Source organism: Phaseolus vulgaris, chromosome 4 (assembly GCF_051622355.1).
Source record: "Phaseolus vulgaris cultivar YP4 chromosome 4, ASM5162235v1, whole genome shotgun sequence".
NCBI lineage: Eukaryota > Viridiplantae > Streptophyta > Magnoliopsida > Fabales > Fabaceae > Phaseolus > Phaseolus vulgaris.
In genome coordinates this window covers 32,443,768-32,465,376 of record NC_143501.1, presented here as the reverse complement: position 1 = coordinate 32,465,376, position 21,609 = coordinate 32,443,768, and the positions used below count along the sequence as shown (strand labels likewise).

The window sequence follows — 21,609 nt, the reverse complement described above, 5'->3', positions numbered from 1 at the left end:
ATAGGTTCTATAGTTTTCAGTACTTTACATATAAAAAAATAACTTAAGTATTAAGTATTTGTTGTTGAAAACGTGGGAGAGAGAATGCTTCTCTAAGATCGATGGTGCAGAAGACTTCCCTCATGTTAGGGTTAAGTGCACATGTATACATTGCATTGCATTTATCTAAATTTGCATATTTATAAGTTGAAATAATTAATTTTGGATCCAAAACTCAGTCAGCTACAATAATTTTAGGTGACTTTTTTGTTAGATTAAAATTTTATACTAAATTGTGTTACTTATTTTTATAATAAAAAATAAACAAAAACCACATTACTTAAAAATTAACTTTAATTAAAATTGATTTTATTTAATATCAGTTTTGTCAATGTTTATCTAACTGATAAACATGATACTCAAATCAATGAGTCAGAATTAAGAGGTAAAGGATAGAGTAAGTTTATATGTTAAGGTGACTAATTGGTTTTAGGATTTTATTGTGTATCTTTGAAACTCGATGTGGACAACCATTAAGTTTTGTTAGATCATAAATATCTAAATAAAATGTTTATTTCTATAATTTATAAATGATTAGATATATATTCTCTTTGTAATAGTTTTATAACCATTTTTTATATGTATTTTTTTACCCGTTTATCTTTATTAATATAATTTATTTTCTTGATTTTTTTATTTATAAAAAATATTTATAATAAATAATAATTATATTTTAATATTTTTTTAATTATAATTTTTAATATTGTAAAACAAAGAATGATTAAAACACAATTGAGGTGAATTAATTTAAAAAATTACCTTTAAAAATCTTAAGAAAATGTCAATTACATATAACACGGACCCAAGTCCTTCCACTACCCAGGAGAAGAGTTAACCACTAAACCAGACAAGTTCTTTGGTCATATTATCATTTTTATTATACTTATTATTATTAACATAATTTATACATATTCATGTAATTATTATTATTAATAATAAAATAAATTATATTCATATAATTAATATTTATTAATATTATTCATATTATTAATATTATTACTAATATTATTAATATTATTATTATTATTAATATTATTACTAATATTATTATTAATATTATTATTAATATTATTATTAACATTATTAATATTATTATTATAATTAAAATTATTATAAATATTATCATTAATATTATTATTGTAATTAAATTATTCTAAATATTATTATTATAATTAATATTATTAATATTATTAGTATTATTAATATTATTAGTATTATTAATATTATTAGTATTATTAATATTATTAGTATTATTAATATTATTAGTATTATTATTAGTATTAATATTCATATTATTAGTATTAATATTCATATTATTAATATTATATTCATATTATTAATTTTATATTCATATTATTAATATTAATATTCATATTCATATTATTAATATTCATATTATTAATATTCATATTATTAATATTCATATTATTAATATTCATATTATTAATATTCATATTGTTAATATTAATATTCATATTGTTAATATTATTAATAATAATAAGTATAATAAAAATCATAATCATACTAAAGCATTTGCTTGGTGTAGTGGTTAAATTTTCTTTGAATCCGTATGTAAGCCTTCCCGCTCCATGGCGCCAAAAGTTACATACAGATTATATCCGTATGTAATGTTGATTTTACATACGGATTTTGATCCGTATGTAATTCGCGTTTTTCTTGTAGTGTATTACACCGGTTACTAGAGTCAATAAGTTAATACGTGCATTGGGTGTATATTACATCGATTACTAGTCTCAACTGGTGTAATATGTGTTAGAATATATGGCCTTAAACAAGAGGGGGGTGAATTGTTTATAAGAGATTTTCGCAAACTTTGATGGTATAATGAAATTCAATGTCGAATTTCAGAGAAAAGAATCAAGGAAACAAATACCCAAAATTGTTTTAAGATGATATCAGAAAAACAATCGGTTGTTTTGTCGAAACAATCGGTTGTTTTTATCAACAGTTAATAAAAACAACTTAAAACAGATATATGTGAGATCAGGGAAAGAGAGAATCACACAAACATATTTATACTGGTTCACTTTTACATCAAGAGCTACATCTAGTCCCCAGAAATCACTGGGTAATCCACTATGCAATCAAAACCATATTACAAACATCACACACCAAAGTAATGACCTTGAACCCCTCAAGAAACACACTACCTTTGGCAAACCACCCCAAGAATGTTGATCTTGAACACCTCAAGAACACACAACACTCATTGGCAACACAACTACATAAATAAAGTAATCAAGGAAGGGAATAGAATACACCTTGGTATTTCAAAGCTTAAAGTTTAGAATTACAACCCAATCCTATTCTACAAACTTAAGAATGATCCAAAGCTCTTTCAAATCTTGGAAAAATTGTTTTGATAAACTCTTTCTCTTACTTCAAGATTAGGAGCGTAAAACCACATTTATATAGGCCCACCAAGTGGTCAAAAACATTTAATAAAGGAGCCAAGTTAGTTAAGATCATTTAAAACATATTAAAATCGCTTAACAAAATTATGTTAAGGTTTTCAGGAAAACAATCGATTGTTTTGTCGAAACAATCGGTTGAATTGGCTTAACAACAAAGTCAAGCTTTTCAAAACCTTTTTCAAAAACTGCTAAGGTAAAACAACTTGTTGTTTCGAAATTTCGACCTGTTAAAACTACTAAGTAAAACAACCTGTTGTTTCAAACAACATGTTGAAATTTCAACAACATTTTAGAAAACTCATATTTTCAAAAGGTTAAAGATTCAAATGAACTTGGATCATCTTAAGGAGTGAATTAACAAGTTTTAAACAACTAGACAACACACACACCAAACAACAAGGTCTTCAAGCTTTCCTCTTGAATTTGGAGACATCAAAACATCTTGTTCAACAGTATGTGCCTCTGGAGCAAACATTTTGAAAGTGTTGAGCTCCCATATTACACCGATTGTGACCTTAATCGGTGTAATATGTGCCTTTGGACCACATTTTTTGAATGAATTGAGCCCCTATATTACACCAGTTAAGGTCACAATCGGTGTAATATATTCCATATTACATCGGTTATTGTCTTTTAACCGGTGTAAAATGTGACAGTTTTTTTATAAATTTAATAAAATGTCATTTTTCCCAAATTTATAAACCTGTAAATTTAATAAAACCAGAATACCAGTCAGATTGATTTGTATATATAGAGAAATATAAAGACACATGCAATTGAAACCAATCAAAATTGTATAATTACATCTAATGAAAATGTACACATGCTAGAAAGTTACAAATCATTGCATGTTTTCATTCCTAATTTGTAGAAAGTACTTGGTCCATTCTTGATGGATTTGTTTAAGACTTTGTATGCTTAGTGGCTCGGTATCTTCAAAAAGTTGAGAAATATAAGTTAGTTGAATAATGTTCGTACTAACAAATATGCATATACAATGAGAAGTTAGAGCGTTTAAAATCACATAATACCTGCTCCCAAGAGTATATAATCCTCACACGTGTTATGGTCCACATTCAATGCATTACATAATAACCACATTCAAAGTTTCCTTGTTGCTTATTACACTATTATGAAATATAAGTAACAATTAATTTAATTGAACTAATAAAAGTAAAACTTAATAATTTTAATGAAGAAGTGAATATATACCTTAGGATAAATCCAATGTAGATTTTGTGATAATGAAATGAATCTACCCCCTAAGACATTACACACATTAATTTCACTAAAAAGATAAAAATCATTAATAATTCACAATAAATTATATAATTTACAATAACATACCTTTGTACTACAATCTTCCTATCTTGACTTGACTTCCTATGCAATGAACTAAACCAGACAACAATGTTGTCTATGGGCAAAACATCAATTGCCAGTGAGACCTAGTATAAAGCATTTCATTAGTCATTTTTATAATTATGTAAACTCTAAATGTGATATGATTCCAATAACAAGATAAAGATGTTTCATAGACATGTTATGAATTCAACTTGAGTTGGAATATGATTAGGTACTTTTCTAGAATTGGATCAATGTTCTTTCATTCAAGAACTCACCAAATCATAAGCAACCAAGCCAAAACTCATATGGAAACCTATTTCTTGTCAAATGAACCGATTAAAATGAACAAGAAAGCAAATGAACCGATTAAAACTACCTAGAAAGCAAATGAACTGAACAAAAACATGAAAAGAAGCGAATGAACCGAATAGAACATGATAGGAATCAATTGCACCGAACAAAAGTAAGAGAAAATGCAAATGAACCGATTACAAAGACTAGAAAAGCCTAAGACATGTTTTTAAGTTTATTTGGGAATGGAAATGGATGAATAAGATGGAAAGGAGAAGAGAACTTATGTGGTTGGAGTCCTTGGAGAGGAACACACCACTTGAAGGATGCAAAGCTTCAAGATGAGTGTAGATGCCGCCACTTGAGGTTCTAATAGTGCTCTTAAGATAAGACTAGAATAAGAAAAGACACAAGTCTCTCAATCACTCACCAATTTGGGAGAATTTATGTACTCAAAATATCAAATTTGTATTAGAAAGACTCAAGCCCTCCTCATATAGGAGAAGGACCGATCATGAAAGTACAAGAGGCTTACAAAAGAAGCTAACTAAAGTTCCCTTGTAACACAAGAGGTATCTTTAGGTTTCCCTCTTAGCACCTTCCTAAACACTATATTAAGCATTTTTAAATTTTATACAAAAGATACTACAAAAAGAGAAAACATTTGACCACTACTTCCTAATTCTTTAAATTTGCTCCTTGTAATCCTTTGAGGTAAAAAGGATGATGAGCTAATAATCCCCTGAGCATCTTCATCTTCGACTTCTTTCTCTTCTTGATCTTGATCTCCATCAAAATGTAACAAGTTTTACTTAACCATTTATAAAATGAGCAAAAGAAATCCTTTTTCTGGATGTCTGAATCCATCTTTGAATGTAAGTTTGACAATCATATTTTTTATTCCCAGAATTTTGTATGGATTGGGGCTCTAAGAAACCATAAATATCAACATTTTCCATGTTGAAAATTATCTGATTTATATACCTACATTGTTAATATAAATATCAGTAATATGATTCGTGAAACATTATTCGATTAAGTGACATGTAATTTGTTAAGGTAATTATTAAGAATACTTATATGATCCATTATTGAATAATTGTGATGTTCAACAATTGATTACCCTGGATGATTTCAAAGACATCTTGCATGGTTGTCAACCCCAAATAATGTGTGAAATCTTAACCAAATCTTTGAAAATAAAAAGCTAACCTTAGAGTGTGAACGGAGGAGTTGTGGCGATGGCAATGAGTGTAGTGTGGCGAAGAAAATGGAGGCAATGTGGAGGCGCATTAGCGATAAGATTGGTGGCAACAAAGAGAAAGAGCCGTGGCACCGAAGAGGAAGAGTGACAAAATCGTAGAGAAAGAGCAATGACCGCCAAAAGCAAGAAAATATAGCGAAGGAGTAAAAGTCGTTGGGGGCAACAAAGAGGAGGAATAAAACTGTTGGGGGCAATGGTGGAGGAAGAAAAATGTGGTGGCAGTAAGAAAAATGCGTAGGTGAAAGCGGCACTGGAAGAGTCTGTAGTGTTTGCAAAAGGAGGCAAAGACAAAAAGTAGGGTGAATGGAGCAGTGCGGGCGTGAGCTAGAAAATAGGGTAAAAAGTATATTACATCGGATCTTCATAATAACTGATGTAATATATAATTTTTTTAAAATCAAAAAGATATATAACACTGGTTGTATGACACAACCGATGTTATATATATCTTATTTAAAAGTAATAAAACTTTTTTTTATCCTGAGCATGGTATATTACACTGGTTGGACTATCCAACCGGTGTAATACATGTTGCCTTAGAGTTAAATATTTGATTTTTTTATTTATTTTGGATAAACTCTATTACACCGGTTGGAAAGTCCAACTGGTGTAATATACCTTGCTCATACTTATTTTTTTTTAACTTTCTTTTTTGTTTTTGAGCGTGGTATATTACACCAGTTGGGTGATATATGTTGCCTCAAAGTTAAATATTTGATTTTTTTTTTGTTTAGAGCAACATATATTACACCAGTTGGAAAGTCCAACTGGTGTAATATACCATGCTCATACTTAATTTTTTTTAACTTTCTTTTTTTGTTTCTGAGCATGGTATATTACATTGGTTGGGTTACCCAACCGGTGTAATATGTGTCAAAATATTTTCAAAAATGTCACCGCATTTTTGTTTAGGGTTTACAAAAATTGTGAACTGATAGAGGAGAATTGGAGAAAGTGATATAATGGTGTAATAAAGAGAGGCTTGGCCAACTCTTGAGGTGTTTAGGACTAGCTTCTTTTAGAAGGAATAACCTAGAGGGAGCTACGAACAAGTAGAAAGTTGTGCACAAAATTTGATCAATATTAGTAGGATTGGATCAATATTAATTAAGAATCAAGCAACCATGGTGCACCTAGGATAAAAAGTTTTGAGAAAAAAAAACTAAGTATGCATCAAAATCTTCATAACTAAGAAAATTCTTAAACTTCGCATTAGTTAAAATTATCAGTTGATAAGTAAAACAATTTGTAAAAGATATCTGAAAACTAATTTTAGTTTTGGAATGTTTTTTTGTTTTACTTTTTTTCTTCGTATGTTATGTACTTGTTAGAAAAATCTTATCCTAATATGAGCATAAGTGAAACTCCATACATATGATATAATCTCACTTTTAAATTGCTACTAGAAAGAAGAGCAAATAGGTCGACAAAAAAACTATACAATTACAATCTATTAAATCTATTTTCTTTATTATTCTCCATGTAACACAAATTTGAGCTAAAAATGAAGCTAACAACTCTTACTTGCCTTTTAGAAGCAAAGAACTGTCTACTTATAATTATTAAATCTAATAAAACAAATAACTTTCAATGTATCAGGAAATAGAAAACAATTTTGAAATTATAACCCAACATAAGAAAAAAACTGAAGCCTCCCAACATAATACTGTAATCCAATCTAATACAAAAGAAATCAGGTATTGTAAGGCTTATCAAATGGAAAATAAAAAACACAAAACTGAAAAAAGGATAAACAAAAAGTCATATTTTCTAGAATGAAAGTGAGATTGATTTACTTGTTGAGGAAGGTGAATGGACCTTGTAGCTAGATGTTGTAAGGTACCAACATCTACCTGATATTAAAAGTTTTCTAGATGAGTTGAATGAGTTAAAAATGCTACAAATTTTTTACATAAGTAATTGCTCTAAACTTATTTTTTTTTATATGGTGTCATATCTGAGAATTTTCTTCATCGTATATGAGAAATACCTTGATTCAATGGGAGGAAGAAGAACAACACACTAAAGTGAATAACTCTTCTTTTTTATTTGAAACATTTGAATCAATTGACATTATTTAATTCACAGTAACAATGAAACAACTTAGAAACACTTGCCAATTTATATTGCCAATGTAAAGCTAGCATTTTATGCTACTTTCTTTTGCCCTCCTTTTAATTATGTTGCAAAGAAAAAATGATCAATTATCATGTTAACAAAATGATCAAACTTTCTTTTGATTACTTGAAGTTCCAAGTTCCAAGTTGAAAGTATACATTTTTACTATTTCAGTCAAACTTTATGTTTATATTTAAAACCTACCATTTTCAATTAATTGAAGATTTTTAATTTATACAATTCATTAATTTAATCAATCAAGGCCTTGAACTCAGAAAAAATTGACAAAAATTTGTAATATTTACTTAATGAAAAATGAAATTCTTACTAAGAAAAAAATATTTAATTCTAAAAATAGCAGTAAATCTAAAACACCGTGCAATGATTGGTGATAAAACCTTTCTTATAAATAGTTAATCAAAATTCAATATCTATAAATCAAAAATATCTATAAATCGAATATTTGAAAAGTAAAATATGAAAGTGGTTGAATAATTTTTTTATACAGTATTCGACAAAAACTTGGAAGATTCAACTACAAGAAGAGATAATATTACATTATTTTGTTCTTTTTCTACTTTTTTTTTTTATAATTTTGAATTTAACTAGATGAATTTTGATTTGAATAATTGCATTTACTTTTTATTTTATTTTAGTTTAGAAAAGAGCCTCACTTCAACTAACATGTATGAAAGCTATAATGATAAACCAATTTCAAATCTAATTATTGTATTGAAATTTATTATTTTATATATATATTTTTTTATTGTTTATTGATTTTTTAAAAATTTAAAATCTAGAAATTATTAGTTCAAATAAAAGGAACCCATAATTAATAGTTATTTAAATAAATTTAAATATTTATTTTCACAAAAAAAATACATTATGCCCATTTAAGTAAAATTTTAATTAATCACATCTAACCGTATGGTTAATTTTAATTACTTTTTATACAGGATTAAAGTAGTGTTCATAATTAATCTTATGACATCTTTTAGGTGAGTAATAAATATATGAATATTCTTTGCACTCTAAATTATACTCCTTTTAATCCACATTATAAGACACCTTCTAAAAGTTTTACATGATTCTTTTTATAAGACACCTTCTAAAATTTTTACATGATTCTTTTAAAAGACCTTTTATATTTCAAATGATACATTTATTTATTTTTTACTTATTTGTGTTCAGTAAATATTTTTTTTCTACTTTGGTATTTTTTTTCAAATAATGAAAAATATAAACTAATTCACATGTTTTTCAGTAAACTAACACTATACTTTTCAACTCTCAAAAGGTGGTATATTTTCTCTTTAAACTTCCATTTTTTAAATATTTATTCACATAACAAGTCACTTTCTCAATAAACCTTCTCATTTACATATTATTATAAAAAATAATATTTTTAATTCACACATAACATATTTATAACTAAAGATAAAATAGGTAATTAAAAAAGTCTACACTAATTAACAATTTTTATATCATATAATCTATTATGACTTATAATATCATGAGAGAAGAACACATATTAATAAATAAATATATATATATATATATATATATATATATCAACCATTCGTCACACACAATAATGTGCATTTATATTTTTTTAAATTTTATTATTTTATAAATAAATAATTAAAAATAAAAAATAATATAATTTTATAGAAATAGTATTAAAAAAATGATGTAGTTGTTATTTAAGAAAAAAACTATTTATTATTTTGAAATAAAAAAATATTTAACTACTATTCATTAGTAAATAATTTAGTTTTTATTTATTAAAAACAATATTAAGTAATTAATAAACCCTGCATCATCTCAAATTAAAACAAAACACAGGCACATAATTAGCGAACCATTAATTTTGCCCAAGTGTTGCAGTGAAGTTCCTCAGTCCTTAGTCCCATCACAGATCAAACTGAGTCAGTTTTCGACACCAACAGCAGCAACACGCAAACTACACCTAGGGTTAGGGTTTCCACCATTCCCCAAATACCTAACTTAAAAAAATTAGGATTTCTTCGGCCATGACGGACGGTTATTGGAATCGGCAACAGGCGCTTCTCCCTCATTCCGGCATGCTTAAGCGACCGCGTTCTGACTACGGTTTTTCTCTCATCCCTCGATTTTCTTTGTGCTACAGCCTTGTTTTTTTTTTGTGCAATTTGCCCCCTTTCTCTTTAATTGTTGTGAAAGTTTGCGCAATTTTCTGTTTTATTTGTAATTTATTTGTTGTTGGTTGTCGCAATTTGCTTGCGCGTTAAACGTTGCCAATTTGCTTGCACTGTCAATTTTACTTGCGTTTTCTCGCTTATATGGACTGCGTTTTGAGTGGTTTTGTTGTTGTTTAATGATGCTTGATTTGTGGGGCGTTTGTTAACTTGGTGTGTGTTGGGATCATTGTGTTATTGTTGGAAGACAATCGATCAGTTCTTGTCGAGCAGAATTTGTTAAGTTTTTGTCAATGTAGAAAAACAAACGCCTTTTTGACTTTAGGCATTGCATAGGGTTATTTGGTGTGAAAATTCAATTTAGGTTTGGGATACTACTTATTTGGATTTCCTTTTGTTTTTAGATAATGGGGAGTCCTAATAAATAAGTTGACCCTCTCTTATTCTTGTGTCTATTTCCTTTGCTACACATTATATTTGGATTGAGGAGTTTTGGGGGAGGGGTGTGTAATATTTTGTTCATAATACACTGAAAAATAAAATTGTGTCTGCTTGTAGAAGTGAATCAGGAATGATTGGAAGGTTGCATGATACCCTCTCATTTGAGGAAAACTCAATTGTCAAATAAAAGGAATGATACATATTAAATAAATAGTTAGTAATTACAAATTTAGTTGCAAGTTAGTTACGTTGCATATTGGATTGTATATATAATATAAGCCACCTGGAGTCCATTTTAATTGTTCCTTTGCATTGCTGCATTGAGCTTTGAGAGAGCTCTATCTCACACCCATGCATACACATACACATTTTCTCGCATTTCCCTACACATTTATGGCTATAAACTTTGCTTATTTTGTCTTCAATCTTCCATTTTAGGTTATTTTCTGATCAAAATTTAGAAATTCCACAGATTTCAGTCCATTTCAAAAAAGAGAAAATCCAACCTCACAAGGCAATGTTTGCATTTCCATTTGTTACTGGTGCTTCTTTATTATCTAGATCTTGCGAATTCAACTTTGAAACCTCACATTCCTGTCCTCTCTCTTGAATTTGCCATTGCAGCCTTGGCTTGGTTTATTCACTTTTCCCCTTTTTGGCACCTTGGCTTTGTGGGTTTTTTCTTGTTGACCATTGTGGTAAGGTAACAGGGGAGCCTCATGTAGTTTACCTAGAAAGAACGTGTTCTCTTTCTTTGGATGGGAAGAAGTGTATTTTTCTGTTTCCATCTTCTAATAAGAGATATTTGGGGAAATGTGGTTCCCTTTTATTGACCTGGTTGCATTGTTGCTCTTTTTTCAAGTTGTTTTCTTCCAATATCGTTGAAATAAAATTTATAGGTTTACTAATTTTTCTTGCTGTTAGGTTGGATATGTGGATTCCTGGATTAGTTAAATTTTATTTTATGTACAATTAGGCTTATTAGGTCCAGAAAGTGTAGTTCATGGAAGCTTTTGTTGTGTGGTATATTTTCCCTCTTTGTACAGTTCGTTTTAAAACATTTTCTGTGTATGACATTTTTGCTTTATTAGTTCTTTTTAATATATTGAATCTTGATATTCTGATGGTGTATGAGTTGACAGGTAATGACATCTTTCTCCTGTGTCAGCCAACCTTATTTTAGGTTTCATGAAGCTGCATAAAAAATGGATATTCTACAATTCTATTCATTCTATAGCAGTGTATGAATAGGAATCATATATGATGGAGATTTTTCAACATGCTGTTTACACCTTTAGTGCGCTTTTCTAGAGAAATGATTTGTATCAATTACATTTTTTTAATGTTATTTTATTTTTTCATTTCAGATATGCCCGCTTCTGGTCTGTCTTCAGGTAATGAGATGCATAATTATATTGCTCGTGATGATGACCGTACTGGTCACCGAATGATAAAGGATACAAAAACAATTGGAACTGCTTATGACCGCTACCTTCAGAGTGGGGGGGTAACACTTCATCTTGCTCTGTTTTCTTAAATATTTCAGTGTTGGTTTTTTGGGCACTTTCACTACTGTTTTTTGGGTCTTTCACTGTTTGCTTATGAGATCATGCATCCTGTTTGTTTATACAGCAAATTTCTTCATTTGCTTCTGGGGAAGCCAGTACGGTTGGTGGTCTTGGGTTGGCTAGGGGTGGCGGTGGTGGATTATCAGGCCATTCACTAGCTGATCCTGCTGCCATGGGGCGTCATGGGGGTGGTGGTCCAGATCTAGCACCAAATGGACGGGTTGTTAATTATGGTGGTCAGCTACCTGTAGATGCTGTTTCCAGGCCTGGACCTGAGACGGTACCTCTACCTCCAGATGCTTCTAGCACTTTGTATGTTGAAGGTCTCCCTTCTGATAGCACAAGAAGAGAAGTAGCTCGTATCCTTTTTTTATTCTGATGCAATGCTTAGGAATTTAATCTTCTTGCTTTTCATCTATTTCTGAGTTACATTGGTTTTAGTTCAGTTATTCACATTCCTTGACATCACCTTAGATATTTTCCGCCCTTTTGTTGGGTATAGAGAAGTGAGACTTGTGAGCAAAGAATCCAAACATGTAAGTGTACTATTTGCAACAGATGCTTGCTTGTCATCTTTTGGTTATTTAGTTGATTGGCCATAAGTTGCATCCTCTTTGTGCTGAAATGCTTGTTCATTGCAGCGTGGTGGAGACCCTTTAATCCTTTGTTTCGTGGACTTTGCAAATCCAGCTTGTGCAGCAACTGCTATGAGTGCCTTGCAAGGTATTTTGTACTGTTTGTTACCTGCTGATATAAAAGTAAATTATGTTTTGGTTTTGTAAATCACATAACTGCAACATTTTAGAATGAAATGAAGTGTTGATGACTGTTACGAATTAGAGAGCATTCAGGCAGCATATACTGTGCAAATAGAATCAAATGGGAACATTCTGCTCCATTCTTGTTTGTTCCACACCCTCTAGTGAAACCAAAATGCCACTCTGAAATTTACCACTCTTGGACCTTATTTGGTTCTGGTTTATATTTAAAATGCCTTCCTTTTTTTGGAACTGAATTTGATCCTCATTTCTTGTTATGCTTATTTCAAAACGCACCAAAGACATCCCATATACTATATTTGATCCTGTTCTACCATACCTGTCAAACACTGCCTTTGTGTGTTTGAATCTTTTGTACTAATGGCTATTGATGTGAGCATGTTTGTGTCCCAATGATAAAACTGTTAGAATATATGTAAAGCATCTCATAACATTTTTATTGCATGTTAGAATATTTTAGAGTTATTTGATTACCTCTTGGGATTAGTTTCTATATTTTATGATTTGCTTTTGTTAAACTATAGGAAGGAGAGACGCATTGAGCTAAAACCATGTGTTTTGTAGACAACAAAAATGTTTTATTTATATTTGAAAAAATGGAATCAATACAATAAATAGAGGAAATTTGATATCCTTTGATAATAAAGATATGATACAGAAATAAATAAAATGTTGCTAATAATACATATATAATCCAGATATTTTTTATCATAAGTTTGCTCCTTATTTCTATAATTATAACCCTCCCCCTCAAGTTGGAGCATTTAAGTCATATGCCCAACTTGTTCCAAGTATAAACCATTCCTGGTCTTCTTAGAGACTTGGGGATTATTTCAGCCAACTGTTCACTACAGTTGACAAATCTAGTGGTGATGTCTCTAGATTCCAGTTCTTCTCTTATGAAATGATAATTCACCTCAATATGTTTGGTCCTCATGAAAGACAAGATTAGAAGAAATGTGTAATGCTGCCTAGTTGTCACATAAGGTGCATTTGGGAACTTTTTTCAAATTTAAGCTCTTAATAGTTGTTTTAGCCATATGACCTCACAGGTAACTAATGTAATTGCCTTGTATTATGCTTTTGCACTTGATCTTGTCACAACATTTTGGTTCTTGCTTTTCCACAATATTAAATTACCTTCTATAAGTTAACAATACCCTGAAGTGGAGCATCTATATCTTGGTGATATTACCCAATCATCATCAAAACACCTAATAATTTTATTATTACCTTTGTCTTCATAAATGAGGCTTTTTTTCCAAGAGCATTCTTAATACGCTATAAGATCCGAATGACTACATCCCACTGGACTTGATAAGGAGAGTTAAAAAATTGACTTGTTGTGCTCACTGTAAAGGCAATGCCAAGATGAGTCACAATGAGGTAATTTTAACTTATCAACTATCTTTTGTATCACCCAGGATCAAAATATGGTTCTGTCCTTGGTCAAGTACAAGTTTGAGTCTTGGATTCATTGATGTGTCTACCAATTTAACATTTAAACATCACTGTTTTGTCTAGAATGTCCAAAGCATATTTTCTCTTATATATGACCAAACTATCCTTGAACCTCACAACTTTTATACCAAGGACTTTTGTCCAGAAGTTTTGAGCATGTTATTATTTTAGTTGGACAATACCCTCCATATGATTTTCTATGATAACAATGTCATCCAGATATACAATGAGATAGATATGTTCTCAGGGAAAATGACAATAAATCAAAGACATAGATACATTCTCAAGGAAAATGACAATGAATTAGATACCTCCTTAGATGATTCCCCCTAAGCGACAAATGTAGGAGGTTGCCCCATGTAAACTTTCTCATCAAGATCACCATGCAAAAATGCATTTTTGATGTCAAGCTGAAACAAGAGTCTAGTGGTGAATAGCTATAATGGAAAATAAAAGTTGAATAGATGTCATTTTGTCAACAAAAGAGATGGTGCTAGCATAATCTTCGCCATAGAGTTTATGGCGACCAATTTTACGATCATGTCCTGTTTACGAGTGTACAACCATTGACACCTAACAATTGATTTGTTAGTTGGAGGAATCAACTCCTAAACTATTTTAAAGGGCACATATCTCATCAATCATTGCCAGTGTTATTGATATCGGATAACGGATCATATCGGAGACCCTGTAAATCCTTTATAAAGTTATAACGGAAAATATAATGAGTTATGGCGGAAGGTGTTGTGGCAAAGATAAAAAAATGTATTGTGGATTGCAATAAGTATAATGTTTTAAATGGGCCAAAAATAGGCCCAACAAAACCTAGTTTTAACTAGGTTTTGAACTCTTAATTAGGTTTAACCGCTCATGCAGCCACAACACATTCAAATTTTATTTGAATAATTAGGGTTTTAGGGTTTTATTAGTTAAATGTTGGCCCAAACTTATTAGATTTTTTCAAAATTAGGTTTAGGGTCTTCATCTTCTTCATGCGCCGCACGATCCCTTCATTTTCTGCCACCGTTACAGCGTGGGTTGCCATTGTTACAGTGTGCGCCGCCACCGCTGCCACCGTACTAGCTCTCCTTGCGCCGCTGCCATAGTCTTTTTCTCTGCCTTTTTCGATATTTTCGTTTTCCGTTAGCATCCCGAGATGCGAAAAGTGGCCACCTTGGGAAAACCGCATCGATACCGTCTTGTTGTGGCGGTGGTAAGAAAATCCGCCACCGCCTTCCACCATGGCGCGCCATAACTGAAAAGAGATAACACTGATCATTGCTTGTTGCTAATCTTGATCGTGGGGCTTAGGAATAGGAGTAAAAGATATCAAGGACAAACAAGTATAATGTATGATGGAAAGTTGACAATAACTAAGGTTAGTATAGTGAGAAGAATTACAAGTAGAACATGTATCTTTTTGAATAATAATAGGCTAGTCATTTTTAGATTAGACTAGGTCCAATATGAAAGACAATGATTGGGAAGGATCATGCACATCCTCCACTATATCATTATCAATTAAAGATGGGTCCCATATTGGAATTCAATAGGTGGTCAACGATGTTCATATACTTGAAGAGGTGTTGTTAAAGCATCTTGAGTTAGAGTGATCTAGTGGTGGTGAAGGAATATTGACATTGGTGGGAAAGTGACTACATACGTTGTCATTAGAAGGAACAAGTGTATAGTATGACGTTTGTAGACAATATCAATTGAGGTAACGAGAGAAACATTGATGCCCTCTTTCTGAACAATGATATCCCATGAAGAGATTTGAACAATTGAGACAGCTTATCTTTACTAGGTATAAGACACGTGGACAAAGAATATGTGGAGGATGATTAGATAGAGGGGAATGGAGAAAAAGGTAGAGTGGGATACCCAAACATTAAGAACAAATGATGACATTTGATTAATGAGATAACATGTAGTTTCAATATGATTATTTTTGTGTTTGACTCTCCATTTTGTTGAGGGGTATGAGGACACATAGTTTGATGAAGAATATCATTTAATGCAGAAAATTGGTGAGACAAATAGTTGAGTATTGTTACTACGAAAAGCACGTATAGATATACCAAAATTTTGTTTTTGATTTCATTTATCAAAGGCAAATTAGTAGTAGTAAAAATGCTAATAAGAGAACAATTACTTGCTATATGATCAATTGCACCAAAGTCAATGACCCAAAGTCAATGACCCAAGGGCCAAGAGAAGATTGAGAGAGACAAGCATGAGTTACCAGTGTGTGCTGCCAAAGCAAAGTTGCTAGTAGATTGGTGTCTCACCATTTGATAAAGTCTTCATGTGTTGTCGGAGTCCTACGAGGTTCATCAACTAGTGGTATTGGAGCAACACATGACTCAATAGTAGAGGCTTGACAATATTGGGGGAATGAGGGGGGTTCTCTTGTAGCCTCCAATACTTATGAATGGTATGTTCAATGTCATGACAATGCTTACACTTTGGGACAAGTTTTAGAACTACCCATGTTAAGGTGTCTAAAGTTATTACCTTGTGATGCAAACACAATATTTTCTCATTCAAAGCATGTGTCTCTGTGCTTATTTTTTGAGGGATATAGAGGAGTGTAGATGATGAAGTCATTATAGTAGGGTTTACCAGGGAGTCCAAAATCCGATCATGGGTAGCAAGTTTTTGTGGCTAGCCATATTAGCCGAAGGACATAAGAAATGTACTGCAATTCTCAAGTTCCTTCTTTACATCCGTAGATGGTTAAAGGAGCTCACTAAAATTATGTATGACAACATGAAGCCGCCCAAATAAGCAAACATACGACCCTTAAATTTTCGTGGAGCAAGAAGTGTCAAGAATATTGGCACCCACAATACAAACTTTATGTGTCTTTGGTATAAAGGGAACATGCCTCACCACAAGTCGGGATGGAAACTATGTTTTGGTGAGGTGTGAATAGTAGATTTAATAACACTGTATAATTGAATGTTAATTTTTATCCATTGGTCATGTTGTTCTGTTGGAACATATTCAACATTTGTGGTAAAATGGGATTTGTAGCCCAACCCACTTAACCTTTACCCAATTTTGGAAGCCCATGTTGAATACTTCGACTTGTCCTTTTTCTCAATACTAACAATATGGTAAAAAAAGAGAGAATCTATTCTAGATATTGATGTGGTTTTAGAAGAGTTTTTTTTTTCTTTTAAATATTAAAGAAATTATAGTAAAATAATCCAAGGAGAGAGAAAATTATTTTGAACCATCCCTCTCATGGAGTCGCCACCATATAGGTAGGAGCGCATGGAGGAGGCAACTTTGGAACATGCTGATCGGTCGTTACGCATTACTACACGCACTGGTCGGAGTTGAGGCTAGAATGGGAGAGAAGATGTGCATGAGGGTGTGTGGACAATTGGATAGATTGGTGTCGTGTGATCCCAACCTTGTGCTTGTTAAAGAAAACGTCTAAAAACCTCCTAGAACAATACACGCCAATCTGAAACGAAGGATGGCACAAAAGCAGATCCTTTGGTGATAGTGAGTCTATTAGACCAACACAGTTCTGAAAAAGACTCTAGATACCATGCTAAACTATAGGAAAAAGAGACATTAAGCTGAGATCGTGTTTCTGAGGCACCATAAATGCTTTATATACAATATTGAAAAAATGAAATTGATACAATAAAGGAGATTTGGTATCCCCTAATAATAAAGATATGAATAAATAAAAGAAATTCTTAATAATACATATATACTAGTTGAAATACATGCGCTTAAGCGGCCGTGAGTCCACTTTTTTATGATGATAAAATAGAGAAAAGTTCATTTAAAAATTAAACATTATAATAATTATTCAAATAAAAAAATATTAGTAAATTTTATATTGATTAATAAAAAAATCAATACAAGAAAAACATAAGCAGTTAACAAATGTATATACTAAAGAAGCAATTATTAAAAGAATCCTTATTATTAATGGTTTGGTAACTTTCTTACAAATAATAATAAAATAAATAAAATAGGTTATATTCAAAAGGGTAAAACGTGTAACATAATATGTACACTAAAAAAGCAGTTACAAATAGAATCCTCATTATTAATAGTTATAGAAAACCTGGATATTGTTGATTATATAATATTTGTTCCTTGTTTATGTAATTTAACAACTTCTATATTTAATTAAGATATAAAATTAGTATTAATATAAACTGTTGGTAGTGACACAATTCTGGAGCTCATTGTTGTTTTTGTTTTGCATTACTTAAAGTGGAAGGACATACTAGTCTTGATTTCTATATGGCTTACGATTGTAGGATTATGAACACTCGTTTTGAGAAGTAGGAGGAAAATGTAATCACTTATAAGAGTGGAGGGTTAAGGTCGTCGATTGATTTCTTTATGTTTAGATGTGTTGATAAAAGAGTTGTTTGGATCACAAGGTTATTTCTTTAGTCTTACTAACACATGCTTTTGATTATTGATGTTAATTCAAACAAGGTAATATTTCCTTATTTAGGATAAGAAGTCTATAAGAAGATTGAGTAGCCTTGAGTGAACCAAATGTGATTAGGTTGAGGGATAACGAATAGTGGTAAAAAGTGTTTGAGACAAAGAAACAAAATTGAATGCTTTTACATGGATGCAATAATGCCAAAATTAAGCAAGGTATCATCATGCTAGAAATGAGACAAGAAAAGTTAAGTGAATCTAATCTAAAGCTTTTGAAGAGTTTTTCATATATCTTGAGACTAAGAATGAAGAACGCAAGGTATATAACTAAGCTGCCAAAAGTAGGAAAGGTAAAATGAGAGTTTTGAAACAAGTAAGATGTATTAATGAAGAATAAAAAGGTTTTGGTCATAAATCAAAATATCAGAGAGTTGAATTAAATTTCTAAGCTTTTAATGACGGGCAATGATTGTCTTGTAAAATGGAAGGACTGAAATTCCCATGGCAAACAAAATTCGGTTTACTATAATATAATTCTAATAGGATAGGTAAAAAAAGGCTTAAAGGGTGGATAATGGGAAAATTGTTTGCCTGAATGATATCCCTATCGAAGTTTGAAAGTGTATAGGAGAGCATGGTATTGTTTGGTTCAGTTAGTTATTTATTGAGTCTTTGAGAAATACAACAATGGCAGGTGAAGGTATATTAAAAACAAAAGGGATATGTTTGGAATTGTGTTGATTATATTGAGGTACGAACCACTCTGAAGTTGTGAGAAAGTGATTGTGCAAGAATTAAAGGATGTGAGGATTGAAGACAATTTGTTTTGATGCCAGGAAGGTCTACAATAAAATCATTTATCTTTTACTTAGGTTGACGGAATGATATTGAACAATATTTGCATGATTTTTATTGACTTGGAAAAAACCTATGATAGAGTGTCATGAGAATTGTTATGGATGATTTTGAAAAGGAAAGGTCTCACATGATTTACACTTGCTGTATAGGACATGTATGGTACAACGACTACTAGAGTAAGAACTATAAGAGATGAGACCAAGGTATTTTCTAGTATAAAATAGAGAACGCATAGACATTAGGTTGAGTCAAATACCTTTTCTCATAGAAATAGGCCATTCAAGTTCAGTAGGCAGACCCAAATTCTTTTATGAAGAAGGTACTTGTGAAGAGTCAACATGTCATGCTCTACATCATCATGAGTTGTCACAGGAGCTTGTACATTACTGTCATGAGCTTGATATGTTTGAAGGGTTGCTAATGGGTCTCTCCTTTGGTAACATCTAGGGGAACCACAAGGTCATCTGGAGAAACAGATGGAAATGGAACAAAAGTAAGGGTTTTTTATGACAGGAGACTCCATTTTGTCAGAAGAATTAGAATTATCAAAATAGAAGACTAAAAAATAAGACAAATCAATATAAAATATTTTTGAAGGTTGGAGAGAAACTACAATAAACTTTATGGTGACTGTTAACATAGAAGACACATTTAATGTACTGTGTTGAGAGTTTGTCAATACCTGAAGTTAAATTGTGAACAAAGCACGTCGAATCAACTTCATTAGGAGGGATTGCATGAAGATATGTATGAGGTAAAAACGTAAGAATGAGGAACCTGGTTATTTAGGAGAAAAGATGTCATGTGCGATTAATGAGATAGCACAATGTGAAGACAGTATCTCCCATGAAGGAGAAGAGTCTACGTAATCTTACTAAGATGCTTTTGTGTTTAGCAACCTCATTTTGTGAGGGGTGCGGGCACAGAATGTTCCTTGAAAATGTAATAGATTCTTCAGTATGTGCAATCAAAGCAGTAGTGGCGGCTATCAAACCACTGGACAAAATCCTAGTAGGGGGCAAGAATAACCCAGGTATGATCTGCAGGCTGCGGGGTTTCTGTTGGAGATGTGTGATGTGAGACACATTGGCTGGGTAAGGGGACGGGTTTGGGTTTGGCTCGTAGCAATGATTAGGATAGAGATCACAGAAAATTGGATAAGTTAGTTTGGACATGTACAGAGGCAGACAGAAGTAGCCGGTGATGATAGCAGATTGTATGGTTTGTTGTCGTGAAAACCAAGTATACTTGATGAAGTTGTTACAAATAAATATTTTAAAAATTTGGTCTTAGAGACTTGTATAGCATTGTGTGATCAATGTAGCATATGTCAACTAGTGTGTACAAGGCTTTTGTTCATCTTGTAGTTATTAAAGGAAATTTAAGTTCTGTAAAAATATTAAGTAAATGACTTGAACCAAAAATGAATAAGGATGATAAACTAGAATACAGTGAGTGGCATGTGTATGAATGATTACTGTGGTCAGCTGTGGTCCCATGGTTGGGAAATGTAACAGTTTCTTATATTTAACGAGTTCAGATATTTTGGTACAGAAAACTGCTTGGTGTTTACTGACATTGTGGTTGATGTACAGGTTATAAAGTTGATGAACTCAATCCTGAGTCCAGTCACTTGCGGCTTCAGTTTTCTCGGTATCCTGGTCCAAGAAGTGGACCTGCATCTCGGGGTAAAAGATAAGCTGGTTCTCATAGACCACCTAAGTTTTATACCATCATATTGGGGACGATACTCCAAATGCAATTTTATTTGTTCCCTCCGGCTACAACCTTATTAGGGCATTTGAAATGCATAAAAATATTTACAGGCTGAGATCAAAGTACAATTTCAATTAGCAAAAATCTAACAAATGTGGATTTTTAGTACATGTATTCAATTACTCTGCTGTATCATTATTTGTTAATTTTAGTATATTAACTGATTTATTGTAGCGTTTACTTTCTGTTTGCCCAAATTATTATTTGATAACTGTCTTTGGTTATCAAGTATCCTGGTAATGTTCATATCGCACTTTGGTATGTGCAAATTGGGGGTTACTGTAATAGTGTAAAAGGCTATGATTCCAATAGTTTAAGTAGACAAGGGAAGGCTATTGAAAAAAAAGATGTTCCCTTCTATCGGTGGCCTTCAGGTAAATAATCACTAGTTCTGCAAGACAACATACTCGAAGTTCTGTATGTAGCATAGGAATGTATCAAAGAGATATTTGTTCCAAAAATTTAATTTTCCAAAAGTTTGGAAAAGAGATGTTACCTTTCCACAACTATTCGTGGTTATATATTTTTAACCTAAATTGGCTAAAGTCTTTCTAGTATTTGATCAGCGTCATCTGAAGACGTTTCTGAAAAAAAAATCCCCATTTGTGTATTGGTCATAGCCAA

The 21,609-nt window shown here is 31.5% G+C and overlaps 1 protein-coding gene across 1 annotated transcript; it reads left to right on the top strand.

Annotated features, from left to right (window-relative positions):
- The first annotated feature begins 9,330 nt into the window (after positions 1–9,330).
- LOC137837521 (RNA-binding protein 1) lies at positions 9,331–21,165 on the top strand. The gene is made up of 6 exons (XM_068646537.1): positions 9,331–9,606; positions 11,480–11,619; positions 11,745–12,039; positions 12,155–12,216; positions 12,322–12,403; positions 20,805–21,165. Exons 1-6 carry the CDS (start codon positions 9,528–9,530, stop codon positions 20,906–20,908), a joined length of 762 nt encoding a protein of 253 aa, XP_068502638.1. The 5' UTR covers positions 9,331–9,527; the 3' UTR covers positions 20,909–21,165.
- The last annotated feature ends 444 nt before the right edge of the window (positions 21,166–21,609 follow it).